At 38.5% G+C, this 14,944-nt stretch overlaps 1 protein-coding gene across 1 annotated transcript in view; it reads left to right on the top strand.

Annotated features, from left to right (window-relative positions):
- The window catches only part of OGFOD3 (2-oxoglutarate and iron dependent oxygenase domain containing 3), a 39,235-nt gene extending 24,291 nt beyond the window's left edge, over positions 1-14,944 (top strand). The window contains exons 8-9 of the mRNA XM_015817763.1: positions 5,504-5,627; positions 13,977-14,944. Coding sequence (XP_015673249.1) covers positions 5,504-5,627; positions 13,977-14,113 — 261 coding nt within the window. The 3' untranslated portion in view covers positions 14,114-14,944. The remainder of the gene's footprint in view (positions 1-5,503; positions 5,628-13,976) is intronic.

Below are 14,944 nucleotides of genomic sequence, written 5' to 3'. Positions count from 1 at the left end.
CTGTTGTTCAGAAATATCTTTGGATATTGTCCAACATTAAAATATTTTGCTTAATTTTGTAATTGTGAATTTGCATTTTATTTATTTTATTTAGTCCGTTTTAATACCTATTTTTTAAAGTTTTATTATCTTGAAGAAAAAGAAGCAAAACAAAAGCATTTTCCCACAGGAAGGATTTTTATAATTAATTCCAAAATCTAATTTCATATGTATCTGGACCCTTAGTCTATTTGTAACTTTCTAAAATCTAACTTTTAATCACCCTTTTGCTATTTATTAAAAAAGTGTTTAAATTTTTAAACTTTTAGTTAAAACTTATTTGGCTAAGGATTGAAGGAAATATTTGGTGCTGTAAAACTTGTCAAGCTAAAGGTTCATATAATAGTTGAAAACAGTTAGCAAGTAATTTCTGAAAGTGATTAGACAAGGAAATTTGTGAACTTAATATCCTTACTTGGAATGGGACGACTCACTGCAGCCAGGTGGGCGTGACTGGATGGATGCCGCTGTCTGAGTTCCATCAGGTGGGCGTGGCCAAGTGGGCATGGCTAGGTTGACGCAGAGGATTAGGTGCAGCCAGCTCGGGGTGACTGACTTGGGGTGGTTGACTCAGGAAAGCTGGGTGGGTGTGGCCAGGTGGGTGTGGCCAGGTGGGTGTGGCCAGGTGGGTGCAGAATAAGTCACCCTGGGCAACTGAACGTGGAGCCAACTCGACGCCCCACCAGAAGAAAAACCACCTGGAGACATGCTGGCAAACTGGAAACAGGGAAGCAGCAACATTTGAAAGGCAAGAGGTGGATTTATCTCTCCTTCCCACTTGCAGCTTCATTTTTCTTCCTCCTTAACGAGGAGAGGTTTTTCTGCAAAATTTGAAAGGCGTTTGCCAGCATGTCTCCAGATGATTTTTCTCCTGGTGGGGTGTCGAGTTGGCTCCACATCCAATTGCCCAGGGCAACTTGTTCTCCTCCAACCTGGCCACACCCACCTGGCAGCACCCATCCGGGCACACCCATGTAGTTGCGTCCACTGGCCGTTCCACCCAGCCGTTCCAAGTCAGTTGCCCCGAGCTGACTGCATCTAATCCTCCACATAGACCCGGGCACACCCGCCCAGCCATGCCCCCTGGCAGATGGCCGCGTCGACCCAGTCACACCCACCTGGCTGCAATGAGTCATCATGGACCCATCCTTACTGCCATGCTTCAGCCACACACATGCGTGCATACTTTCTTGGATGATGATCAGTTTACTAGGATGAAGAAGTTACAGTGAAACAAGGAACGTAAACAAAGCCAAAGCTTGCCTGCAAGGTTTGCTTTGAAAACTGGAGCATGCCGAAGAATTATCCACAATCAGCTTAGTGTTCAAAATCAGGTCAAGATTTTCAGCCACTCCAAAGGTTAAAGGCCCAAAAACCAAAATCACACACAAATGTTATACATGAGCTGGATGTCTGACATTTCCAGCAAAGAAAACAGGCAAAGTAGATTGTTTGATAGGTTGCAGCCAGCGGTCACCAATTAGAAGGTTTACTTCTTTGCTTGGTGAGGAGTCTTGTACACCTCCTCTGCTCTCTACTTGTCACATGTGCGGGCTGGGAGGTCATATGTCATTTTCCAGCTGCTCAAGTGTGCCTGTGTTTAATCAGCTTCATGTGATTTCTCCTGTCATACCACCGGTTCAGGTTGTTCAGTATCAAATTCAGGCTCCGTAGGTGAGTCATAAGTGTGGTCTATGACGATTTCAAAGGCTCTGACTGTAGTTTGAACAAAACGGCTATTCCCTCATCACCCAGAGCTTTAATTCCACTGGAGACTGCTGTATTACAGTCTCCTCATGAGTAGGAGCGGTTTGGAGCACTTGTAATTTCAAATCTTCTTGTCTGGAGAAAAATTATCAAAGAGCCAGTCTACTTGCTTGCTTTTTACCCTGTGGTGGTTGTTAGCTTCTTCAGTCCATTATTACTTCCCCAGAAATTGTAAGGCTCAGAAAGATCCTGAAGTTATATTCATCAGGAGGAAAGTGGGCAGTTCTGTTCTTGATCTAGCCAAGATCTTTTTTTCTGAACTTTTCCAATGATTGGAAGAGAGTAATTTATTCCTTTCTACTCAACTAAATGTAAGTGACACTGTGGCACTAAAACATTTAGCTCAGGATTCTGCAACACATTTTGCAACTGAGATTACATTGATCTATAAAACTGAACTCTGGTAGATAAGAAAAAAAGGATAAAAAACCACCTTTTCTGGGTTCCACATTTTTTTAAAGTTAACATTTATTTGTGACCTTCAAAGCTTTCATTCTAGTGAAAATATTTTTTTCCTCAAAGCTGTACGATTAGAAATACTGGCTATTCGGTAACTTATGGAAAATTGGGTTTGAAACATCATGTAGACATTTCACTCTGTATTATTGATTGAGGAAATTGTGGATTGCTGACATAAACCTTTCTATGGATTTTTCCTGTATTGTTCGAATAGATGCCGAGACTCTAGAAAGAGTACAGAGAAGAGCAACAAAGATGATTAGGGGACTGGAGGCTAAAACATATGAGGAACGGTTGCTGGAATTGGGTATGTCTAGTTTAATGAAGAGAAGGACGAGGGGGGACATGATAGCAGTGTTCCAATATCTCAGGGGCTGCCACAGAGAAGAGGGAGTCAAGCTATTCTCCAAAGCGCCTGAGGGCAGGACAAGAAGCAACGGATGGAAACTAATCAAGGAGAGAAGCAACCTAGAACTAAGGAGAAACTTCCTGACAGTTAGAACAATTAACCAGTGGAACAACCTGCCTCCAGAAGCGGTGAATGCTCCAACACTGGAAGTTTTTAAGAAAAGACTAGACAGCCATTTGTCCGAAATGGTGTAGGGTTTCCTGCCTGAGCAGGGGGTTGGACTCGATGACCTCCAAGGTCCCTTCCAACTTTTTTATTATTATTATTATTATTATTATTATTATTATTATTATTATTATTATTATTATTATTATTATTATTATTATTATTATTATTATTATTATTTGCACTTTTCAGCAGAGGATAAGTGGTGCTGAAAATAGTTGCAATTTATTGACATCATTTTAGCTTCTTGTAAAAAGCAAGAAATATCTCAAACCTCATATTTGAAGGCAGTCCTATTCCCTTTACTACACAAATTAATTTACGGTGGCAGCAGCTGGAATAAACATAGCAATACAGCAGAAGGCTCCCTTGGGTCTTTCAGTAAATGATTAGGAAATTATGCAAAATAGTTGATCAACTCTCCGCAAAGATACTTTCATTTGCATATGCTACTGCCTCATCATTTCTTTCATTCTTAAACCAATGAAGGATATCAGTTTTTAGAAGAAAATTATTTTTGTTTGGAACATGCACCACATAACAATTTTCCTTCTGAAAAGAGATTGTACATGACATAAGTACTAGACACACCATATTGTCCCAAAGGTGCTTTTTCAAGAGGCAGTTGGACTTCCTTGTTTTTCTTTGAAGATGTTTCACTTCTCATCCAAGAAGCTTCTTCAGCTCTGACTGGATGGTGGGAAATGGAAAGATTTATATTCCTTGCAGACAGCTGGTCATTTACATTCTTTTAGAGAGTCATTGAGGCCAGTTGGAGGTTTGTCTGTGTCCTCAAGATCACCTGAGTGGTACAAATGAGTGTGGAGCCTTCTTGGAATTGCTGAAAAGACTGTGCTGTAGACTGAAGATAGATGATGTCGTATCCCTCCCCCTCTATTGAGAGAGGGCTGTTCAATTTGGACGTAGATGGCCTCTTTGACCCTTCTTTCAAACCAGCGGTCCTCTCTGTCCAAAATGTGGACTTTACTGTCTTCAAAAGAGTGGCCTTTGTCATTTAAATGCAGATGGACTGCTGGATCTCTCTTTAGCTCTCTTTCAATAGAGGGGGAGGGATATGACATCATCTATCTCCAGTCTACAACATAATCCTTTCAGCAGTTCCAAGAAGACTTCACACCCATTTGCACCACTGAGATGACCTTGAAGACACAGATAAACTTCCAAGTGGCCTCAACAGCTCTCTAAAAGAATGCAAATGACCAGCTGGCTGCAAAGAATATAAATCCTTCCATTCCCCACCATCCAGTCAGAACTGAAGAAGCTTCTTGGATGAGAAGCAAAATGTCTTCAAAGAAAAACAAGAAAGTCCTGTTACCTCTTGAAAAAGCACCTTTGGGACAACCATGACCTGGATGACTGAGAATCTCCATAGACAGATACACTATATTCTGTTTTTTTAAAAAATCAAATGGAGAAAATCCTATTCACTGTTAGTGGAATAAGTAGAAGAAAAAATTATATATGTTCAACATAAAAGGGAAAAAAACCACAAACTATTATACCAACTGCTTAACAAAAATGGGAAAAGGCAAACTTGCTGTTTGGTTTGATCTTTTCTAATAAGAATCTATGCGCTGTCTAAGGGAATTATGAAGAACAGGATGAAGAGACTGAGCTACAGTTTAACAAAACATAGTGAGAGGATACTTATTTACTTTAAATGAATCTTAAATCTCCGAGGTCAGAGGAATTGCATCCTTGGATAGCTGATGGTTTGACAAACCATTATATGTCATTTTTAAGAAATAATGAAGAACTGGTGAAATGTGATATGATTGAAAGAGAAAAAAAATGTTCCTATCTTTGAAAAGGGGAAATAAACCATCCAAGAAACTATCCACCAATCAGTGATTATATCTCAGATCTCTATTACCTTGAAAATAATATGATAGTTACTAAACACAAGCATATATGTGTCATGGATAAGCCTTATTAGAATAACTTTATTTTTTTGTTCAGTAACTTTATTAGATTTCAGCAAACCAAGGATCCCATAATATTCTGATTAGCAAATTGTCTGTTGAAAGGATGACATGATAATTAAGAGGTTGCCTAATTGACTTTTAAAAAATCCCATTCAAACAGTACTCATTCTTTAGAAATAAGGATGAAAATAACTAATATCCTTGGAAAAGTTCAATAAATCCATTGAAAGTTGCAGAATGAAATTTATTAGAGACAGATACAAAATGTTTCACGCAGTAAAAAATAAATCAGATACAAAGATATAGGATGGAGATACTTAGCTTAATAATAGGGTTTATGAGCAAAATGTGACAAGAAGCTGATTGTGGATTGAAGCTCTATTGTGATGTGGCTGCAAAAGAAGCAAATTCAGATTGAGGAGAGCACTGCAAAGCAGTGTACCCCACTCCTTCTCCTGGGGGCAGTCCAGGAAGATACAATGTTTGAGAGTATCAAAAACCACTGAGATATCATTCAGTAGTTGGAGGGATACATTCCGTGTCTCACCAGAGGTCAAACAGAGGTCCAATCAGTAAAATCTTATTGCCATACTTGTGCTTAGAGCCCAACTGAAAGGGATCCAAATAATCAACTTCTTTCAGGGTCTATGCATCTGCAGATCTGATACAAACCCAAGCTGGTACAAAGAATATTCAGCACTTTATCCTTCCCTTGTAGGTGACCTATGGTTCCTTCGATTACACATCACTGCTGTACCTATCAGACTATGCAGAAGACTTTGGTGGTGGACGGTTTGTTTTTATGGACGAAGGTGCAAATAGGACTGTAGAACCTCGAGCAGGTAGAACTTCCTTTGCTTTACAGATCCTACTAGTTCATGCTCTGTTTTTAATATCTTCCTTTGAACACAGCTCCCTACTTTGTGTATCCGTACCTTCAGGATGGAAATAAATGAATTAGAAGGTCAGTAGAAATAAAGTACAAATAAAACTGGCAGCTTTTGTCTTAAGAGTTATCTAATATTTGCATTTATCTTACTGACAAATCTTTGTCAGTATTATACCTTTCATCATTCAAATGTTATACAAGTAAGAATTGTGATTTCTAGCTCCCGTCCATTACAGGAATAAATGAGAGGCAAATATGTATTATGTTACATGAGGAAACATGGTTTTGAAGAGCAACATTAATTTTTCAAAAAAATAAATCAGCATGATTTGTGAATTGTTAATTTTCAAGCAATTTTGTTGATGGTAAAAATGGAGACTGCGTATCCTAAAGAAGACTGCATATCCTAAAGAGGGACACAACAGCTAATAACCTTGGAGTAATATGCTTAGAAATATTGCAGATAAAATACACAGTCTAAACATTCAGATAGTTAAACTTCTGTTTGTTTTGACTTCAGAGTTTTCAAAATGACTCAGCCATGACTATCTGAATTACTAAGTAAAAAAAGACTCAGTGGACAGCGTACAGAGAGCTTTCACTATCCTATTCAACTTTATAACAATGTAGTGCTGCAAAGAGTCATTTAGTGTATCCTTCCCCATCCTGGTGCCCTTTAGATACATTCTATTGGCCACACTGGATTAGAGTTTTGGCAGTTGTGGTCTCAAGATATCTGGAAGATCCTGAGTTACGGAAAGCTAATCTGAATTATTTTACATCTCTGGGTGACTTTGGGCCAATCATGCTCTCTCATCCCTAAGAAGGAGATGATGGCAAACAGTGTCTGAAATCTTGCCAAGAAAACTGCAGAGGCTAGTTGAGGCCCTTGCCAGGAATCAACTGATTTCCCCCTCTCCATCATCATTTCATCATTACTTAGGGCTTAATATACATTTTTCTTGAAAAACATTTCATAGGAGTCTTAAAAGTATCTGCAGAGGAACAGGAAGACATGTATTTCTTTTATTTGACATGCCAAGAAATACATGGAACTCTTCTGCTGTTCTTCCTTTTTTTTTTAACCAGACCATTACAAAACAAGAAAAAGAATTATCTTTCACTAAAGTGCAGATTGTTCCTTATTACCAGCCTTTGGCTTGGGAAAGGTTCAAGAAAAGGACTCTTTTTTTTTCTTGAATTTACCGGTATGTAACAAACATATCTTCAAGCTTCCCTTTTCCCCAATTTCTATGAGATAAGTGAAATAAAATTCAGCCTTTCCCTTGAGCCAGGGGTGTCAAACTGCTGGCCCGTGGGCCAGATGCGTCATGTTGAAGCCGCGCCCACCCCAACTCCGGCAATGGGGAAAAAGTCGCAATACATCGCAACACGTCACGTGATGTGGCAAGTTTGACACTCCCGCCTTAAGCCCTCTTAGAGCAGTGGTTCTCAACCTTTTTAATGCCGCGACCCCAACTGGTCGTAAGTCGAGGACTAAACCAGTCGTAAGTCGAGGACTAAACCGGTCGTAAGTCGAGGACTACCCAACCGGTCATAAGTCGAGGACTTTCCCTGCCCAGGAGTGCCGCGCATGTGTGGTTCCGCCTCCTGCGCCGGCCGAGGCGTAGCTGGCAAGCGGCAGAGACGGAGCAGGCCGACCACCAGCTGGCCCAGCCCAAGGGAGGTAAGGCACCCACTGGAAAAGGGGAAAAAAATGGACAAAAAAAATGGCGACCCCCGTGAAATGCTTGGCGACCCCCGTGAAATGGTCGATCGACCCCAAATGGGGTCCCGACCCACAGGTTGAGAACCACTGTATTAGAGGCTCAAAGAATTTGGAAGAAAAAGAGAGAAAGGGAAAAGCTGCAGACAAATTCCTGAACACCGTTTTCTGAACTGAAGCTTTTGAAGATCCTTAGGAGGCCATTTGGGCCCTGGAGTTCTTCTGACTCTTAATTGTGAACATCTAAGTTTAAACATACTTAATTTTGTGGTAAATTATGGCCAAGATCTCGAAAGAATTCTTGAGAATCTCTAAATCACTGAGACATCAGTGTTATAATCGTGTCGACATTTGTATAGCTTCATGTGTTGCCTCTATAGCGCAATCACAATCCTCATGCAGGCACTCTTAATATGTATATTTTGCCATTTCAACTAGCTCTATAATGTTAACTTTTCACTACATTTTTTTAAACAAAAGGGATTATAATGTATTGTGGCAATACCTAAAAGCATTAATGGCTTGTAAAACTGGCACACTGGTGGTAGGTTAAACAGAGGAATATGTCCATAAAAATGATATAATTTATAACGGTCGGAGGGAAAAGAAATGGAAAAAAGGAAGACACAGGAAAGGAACTGGGTGCAGAGTAAAATTCTTAAATCACCATAATCATGTTCTGCATTAGCAATATGCAGTTAAATAACTTTATAATTTTCCTGCAGAAGGAATTTTAGTAATTTGATCATTTGGTCTTTGGAAACTATGTCCTTTGCTGGATGTAATTGCTTTTCTGCACATATGCATTTCCTTTATGAAAAAGTTTCTGATTAATCAGATCCTTTTTTCCCTGAACATTATTTTAATAAAGTAAAACCTTTCTTTGTTGTGGAAAACCATTTTATGCTGAAGGATGACATACAGAACATTACACTTGAGAGGTCAGGTCCAGGGGCCTCTTCCTAATGATCTGAAGCTGCTTATTCTATCTCTTTAAAACAAGTCCTGAGGAAGACTCAGGTGTGTGATCAGCAAGGTATGTACTTTCTCAGGTGATACCTGGAATAAGTTCATAATCTCTCCACTATGACCCATGTTAGAAACTATTAATTGGCACATGTCCTATTATATAAAGCTAGATTAAATAATTTTTAATAAGGTTTTGAAGATGAGCATATTAAACTTAAGTGAAATCTTAAAGAGGTCAGACCTTCAAGAAATGCTCTTTGGATGTACTTTTAGGAATCACATTATGCCCCACTTCTACGACTATACAGGGATGAAGAAGAACAACAAAAAATAGCTGGAGAAAGAAAAAAATATTTTTGTTTTAATTCAACAACAAAAAACTTTGTTGAATAGTTCATGTTTCTGAACTATTTATGGAGGCAAGTCTAGAACAATCATTATCTTTTTTGCATTCCAAAAATGCAACTAAATTAAAGCCTGTATAATTTAAGAGGGATGAAACTATAATTCAACAAAATTTAGAAGACATTTATGTATCAATGCATGACTTTGTTATTTGAGGTGCTTTTAAAGCATATGAACATGGTTTATTGTTGCTTATACTTCATGAAGCAATAAATAAATACAAACAAATACTCAATTTTCATTGAATCACATGAAACAGAGAGCCTTATAAACTATTAGCATTTTGGCACAAGCAACCACCAGTGACAATATCAGGTTCTAAAAAGGTATCATCCGAGAGGAATGGACCACTTTTCTTGAATTGGAGGCACTCAGAGAGAAGGTCTTACTTTTCTGACAAACACATTTCATCCCTCTTAAATTTTACAAGATTTCCTTAAAAATCTCTGCTATAAGTCTTTGATGACAAAAATGTACTTTATTTCCAGTTTTTCTTATCGAAAGGTTAATGATAAAACATCCAGTGATCTTAAGGAAGATGTGATGAACTTTTTTTTACCACTGGTTGATCTCATTTGGGGTGGGTAAGGAGGGGAGAGGGGGGGAGGGGAAAACTCCACATATTTGACAGGAAAGATCTCTGTATAAGGTCACTGCTTAATAAATACTGTCTTGAGGCAAAAAATTACCTAAAGTGCCAAAGAATAGGAAATAGCTTGGCTTACTTCCACACCAATCTGATTTTGTGACATTTCCCAGGGGTATCCCTTCAAAGCAGAGCCCTTTCTTCTTTATTTTGTTTGGGCAGTTGTTTTGAAAGAGAGTAAGACTAAGGGAACAAAATCCGCTGCTTTTAAAGTAGAGTCTTAAGCATGAGATTGACTCATTCTGCAAAGCTAGCCTTCAGAGCAGCATATAAGCCCAGAGGTCAGCTGAGGTCCACTTCAAAGTGAATTTCCATTTCCAGTAAGCACAGTTGAACTCCCAACGCTTATGTCTAGGTTGAATCCGTCAGACTTCCTGAGATTTATAGGTAAAGTACTGTTACTATAGCTTGTTTTTGTGAGATGCCTAGATTTCTTTTTTCAAAAATAAGGTTTTTAAGTACCCTCATAGAATTACGTAGAAAATACAATGCTCTTATGGTGCAAAGTTCCCATTTCTGAATCTGATATTATTTGCATTTGAACAAGCATTAATCAAACTCATTTGAAACAATGATTTTTTTTTGTGTGACTTACAATGTTGGGGTTCTCCCCTTTACCCTCCTCCATGTGTCCTGAATAATAGGTTTGTAGCATAGGTTTGTATCTTATCATTGGAATTTATAGTTGCTTTTTACTTCTGGGGCATTTAGATTTCCTCAGCCTTCTGTTTTCCCAGAGAAGGAGCAATATGCTAGCACATGCTCTCCCATTATTCCCAGTAGCAAGGTCAGGCTAAGGGATTCAGGCATTTTTATCTCTGGGTTACTTGCCATATAAACTAGAACTTTGGAATGAGAGTCAGAAGTCTGGGTTTTGCTCTTGCTTACTCTGAGTGGAACTAATGTTTTTCGTTTTGATGGGGCAATGAACCATACCCAGGACTGGCTAAGTTTGATAGCCATTCTTACTGACAAGTGAACGCTATGACATTCATTCTTTGATAAGCCAGAATTTTAACATGCCCTTCCAAGCAAATATAAGTAGCCAGAGGTGAGCTAACATCAAGCATATCTAATTATATGCTTTCTTTTCATAGCTCTTATACCTTTATTTTTTTGCTGCCAACTGATATAGTAGAGAAAGTATTATTTAAAGTTATCCATTTCTGGAGAAAAATCTAAAATATTCTGTCATAACTAGAGTACATTTACATTTTAGTAATGTGGCAGTTTGAAACTGTTTTTATTAGTGAAGTCTCCACACATATTATGTGTATTTTGAAATAAAAGTGAGTTCTTACATAATTAAATGACGGCCTTCTGTTGAAATCCAGAAAATTGAATGGATCTGTATTATATTTAAGAGCAGACCTGATAAATGCTCCACCATCACTTGTCTATATATTTAAACTTTCTGCACACGTTAACACTTAATAACTCTATTGCCATATATTTCCCATGTTGGGTTGAAATGAGACTGTTCACATCCATATGCTACCCCTGCCCTATACCATTCCAGACAAAGGGCTGTCCAGTCTGTTCCTGAAAACATCCAGTGATGGAGCACACACAACTTTGGAGGAAAGCCATCCCACTGATTAATTGTCCTCACTAAAAGGAAACTTCTCCTTAATTCTAGATTGGATCGCTCATTGAAAGGTTTCCATCCATTACTTCTTGTCCTTTCCTCAGGTGCTTTGGTGAATAAGTTGACCCCCCCTCTTCTCTGTGACAGCCCCTCAAATATTGGAAGACTGCTATCATGTCATCCCAGTCCTTCTCTTCATTAGACACACCTAATTCCTTCAATCATTCATCAGTTTAAGTAGTTGTTAATTTAAAGCAACAAAAATTCCTCCACGATGATTATTGAGCTCCTGTTTCTTTTGCCATCTCAGTCCATATGTAGCTGCTGCTTACCGTGCTTCCCAACCATTTCATCCACTTAACTGCCTTTCTACTTCTTTTTCTAGCCTTCCTCACATTCTTTACCTATCTCTGCCCATCCTTCCCAACCCTCCCAATCCAACTTCCCTGCACTACTGTATCTTCCTAAAAGATAGCTTTAAGTTCTGTAGTAGGAGAACTATGATGTTGAGACCTTCCTATTTGCTAATGGAAAGGAAAGAAAGTCAGAATTATCTTACTTTTCCCTCTTTATTTTTTTTTAAAGCAGTCTTTTCATGAATAAAAAGGTGCCTCTTTTATTACGGTTGCAATTTTGTTATTATAAGCCTCCCCACAATGATACAATAAATACAAGTGACCCCATCACTTTTGAATTGCAACCCTTGAGCTGCCGAAAGTTGTACATCTTCATTGTAGAGGTTCACTGACAATGCCTCTGTCTTTTTTTCCTCTTTTTCTTTCTTTCTTTTTTTTTGCATTGTAACTCTCTGTGGCTTCTTGAAAGACATTCACTAAACCATGTAGGAGAGTGCAAATAATTGCTGTTTCTTCTGTTCTGGAAAGATCACTTGTGAAAGGTAGAAGAGAGAGTTCCCCTCTTAAGTCCAATTCAATATTGCAATATGAAGCTGCTGTTCAGTATCACATTCACTCCAACCATGCAGAAGTCGCGCAATCCGAAATTTAAGTGATTGGGATTCTGATTTCTATTCTGGTAACAGAAATTGCATTTCCTCTTCATAATGTGATGATTTTATAAGAATAGGAGATGGTTGAGAGTTAAGAGGATGTTGGCTAGAAAGACAGAGCTGTGGTTGCTAGCATTTTCCTACCCCAAAATGTTTTGCACACGTTGTATATTACAGCCAATTTGTTGAATGTGACTAATATTATGAAATAAAATAACAACGTACAAAATTTAAATATTTATTTTAAATATTTAATTTTATTTTGTGCTTGCTGAGTATTTTCTAGCAAATGGAAAAAACATAAATTCCAATTAAGTTATGTGTTGAATAATGAGAGATTACCCTGTTGAACCTAAGATGTTTGTCATATAATCCCATGCTTTTCATAGGAAATTCATTCCTTACAATATATTTTTTTTAGGAAAACTATAATATGGTTTCTGTCTCTTTGTCTAAACATTTTAGTGCTTATTCCTAACCATGTGTACAAAGCAAGCTTCTATTTATCTTCACAAAGATAAACATTTATCTATCAAGCGGCCCGTCTGTGTACAGTTGGTGCAGTAGTCTTGTTATCATTGTTGTCTCCCTTGTATGCTTGTGCTCTCACAAAACTACTAAAGACTGGAACACACCTGAATTGATTGATTGTATCAGTGTGGTGCTCAATACATAAACAAGCAGTCCAAGCATGTCACATAGCTACACAAATAGTCTAGTAATCCATTTTTAATGTGAGGTGTTAAAATCCTAAAGTAGCTGTTTGGTAGTTTTAATGCAGAATGTAAGAAAATAGGTAAACCAAATCTCTTCCAGAAGGTTTTATTCTAGAAAAAGCACACAGCTCAATCAAGGGAAAGTTATGCAGCACTTCAGATGGTACATGAAAAAAATGCAGGATCCAATCTGGGTCGGTCACCAGGACCAGAGGTTTTGTCTTCCAAGCTTTCGGACTCGTGTCGGAGTCCATCTGGCGGAGGAAGCTGGCCACCAGTTTGCAAGAACACAAATGAGCGGTCAGACGAGGAGACCTGAACTCATTGGTAGCCTCACACTGCAGTGAACAAGGACAGACATTCAATTTTGCAGCTACTTAGATTGTTGGACGAGCAGGCACAAAAACAGCCAGGGAAGTGATTGAAGCTTGGGAAACAGGCCCCTCATCAGTCAACAGGAGTGCTGATTTACTACCAGCCTATGAAGTACTTAGAAGGCAAGGGCTGGGCAGTACAACCAAATGACAGCTAATGACTTAAAGGCCAGTCATCAACACACCCCAATCAACATCTAAAAAGCACTTACAACAGGCACACTATAAATACCACACAGAGAACAGCACACTCTGCTAGAAAGAAGTTCCTTGAAGATAGGCTCCAGCACAGGTCTAACAGCTTGGGAGACAACATCTCTAGTCCCGGTGACCAGCCCAGTTTGGATCCTGCAACATTATCCTGGGCCTTCATTTGTATGAAAAAAAAATGCTTGGAGTGCTCTATTTAGCACTGGTTGGCACCTCTCTAAAAGAGTTGGATGTTTTCCCAGCATCACCATCTATAGTGGTTGATTCCAGGACAAGATTTACTTGGTTTAAGGAGTTGTTGATGGGGGTTACTTTTTCCCCTTCAAGACCAAAGCTGTGCACAACCCTAATCCAAAGTCTTGTTCGCTTAAGACTATGTTCAAAGATTTTCTTTTTTTCTTCTTTGCCCTTCTGCTGAAGCCTTTCTTTTAATAATTCTAGGACTGAGCATGTGCATATTAAAAAAAACCAGGCTTTCTTAAATCCTGTTAATTGCATAATGGTATTTTGATCTGGGAACAGGGTAGCTTTACCATTAGATAACGATCAAATCTTGGATGATTGAAGCTGAGTAGCTAATTACAGAATCCTAGGAATCAGCAGTCAAGTAAATGATGTATCTCTTGCTCCCCTCCTGACTGTAGATTCTTGTTTTGCAGGACGGGTTTCCTTTTTCACATCTGGCTCAGAGAACCTCCATCATGTTGAAAAGGTCCACTGGGGCACTCGCTATGCCATCACCATTTCCTTTACCTGCAATCCGGACCACGGTATCAGGGATCCTGTTTTAACATGACAGGTGGTAGCCAGATGGATTGGCAAGAGAAACTCTGTGTGGGAGGGGAAAAGAAACTTTTAAATTAACATATATATTCCACTGAATTTTATCTAAAGTAAATTGTGTGTCTGTGTGTGTGTAGGGTTTTTTTTTTACTTCTAAGTGTTGCAAAAACAGTGCCTTAAGGCCCATATTTCTAAGTTACTTATAACATTGCTTTATGAGATAGCAATTAAAATGGTTTGGCTTTTCTTTTCCAACTCTTGGGTACTGCACAATAGGCCTGGGAAGCAGTACCATTCCATCATTTAATCTCTTCAAATAATCCTTTTTATCAATTCTTAAAATTACAATTTGTGATGCCCTATGAAATATATTCATAGACTCTGGAATACACTGCAAGGAAGGAGTATCATCATGCCTTGTTCCAGACCCCCATAGAGTTGTTTATATTTTGGAAAATAGAAACCTGGAACACCTGTGAAGCAGCTGATTTATGACTTCAATCAATTGCAATTGTACACAATAGTATCCTACTCTTTTACACAAGAGTATCAGGTTTTTCTTTTAAACCTTTACTTCAATATATTCTTCCTTGGAAGAAGCCACAAGCTTTGATGATTGGATTATCCCTGTAGAAACCAGTTGTATATGATCTCAGCCATGATTTCTTGTAACCAACTAAGAGGAGGCTGCTCAGAATAAAATAAAACTACTAAATAATGTGTTCAATAGTGGCTCAATTTGTCTATTTGCCTGGGGGAAAAGGCTCATTAGCTTGTTTAATTTTACAATCTTAAGTTATAAATATTCAAGTGATTTGAAAATCCATTAAAGTTTGCCTTGGAA

The sequence above is a fragment of the Protobothrops mucrosquamatus genome, unplaced genomic scaffold, assembly GCF_001527695.2.
Source record: "Protobothrops mucrosquamatus isolate PMUCROS unplaced genomic scaffold, P.Mucros_1.0 scaffold636, whole genome shotgun sequence".
Classification (NCBI taxonomy): domain Eukaryota; kingdom Metazoa; phylum Chordata; class Lepidosauria; order Squamata; family Viperidae; genus Protobothrops; species Protobothrops mucrosquamatus.
Note: the sequence above shows the minus strand (reverse complement) of the source record. Positions and strands in the feature narration are given on the sequence as shown.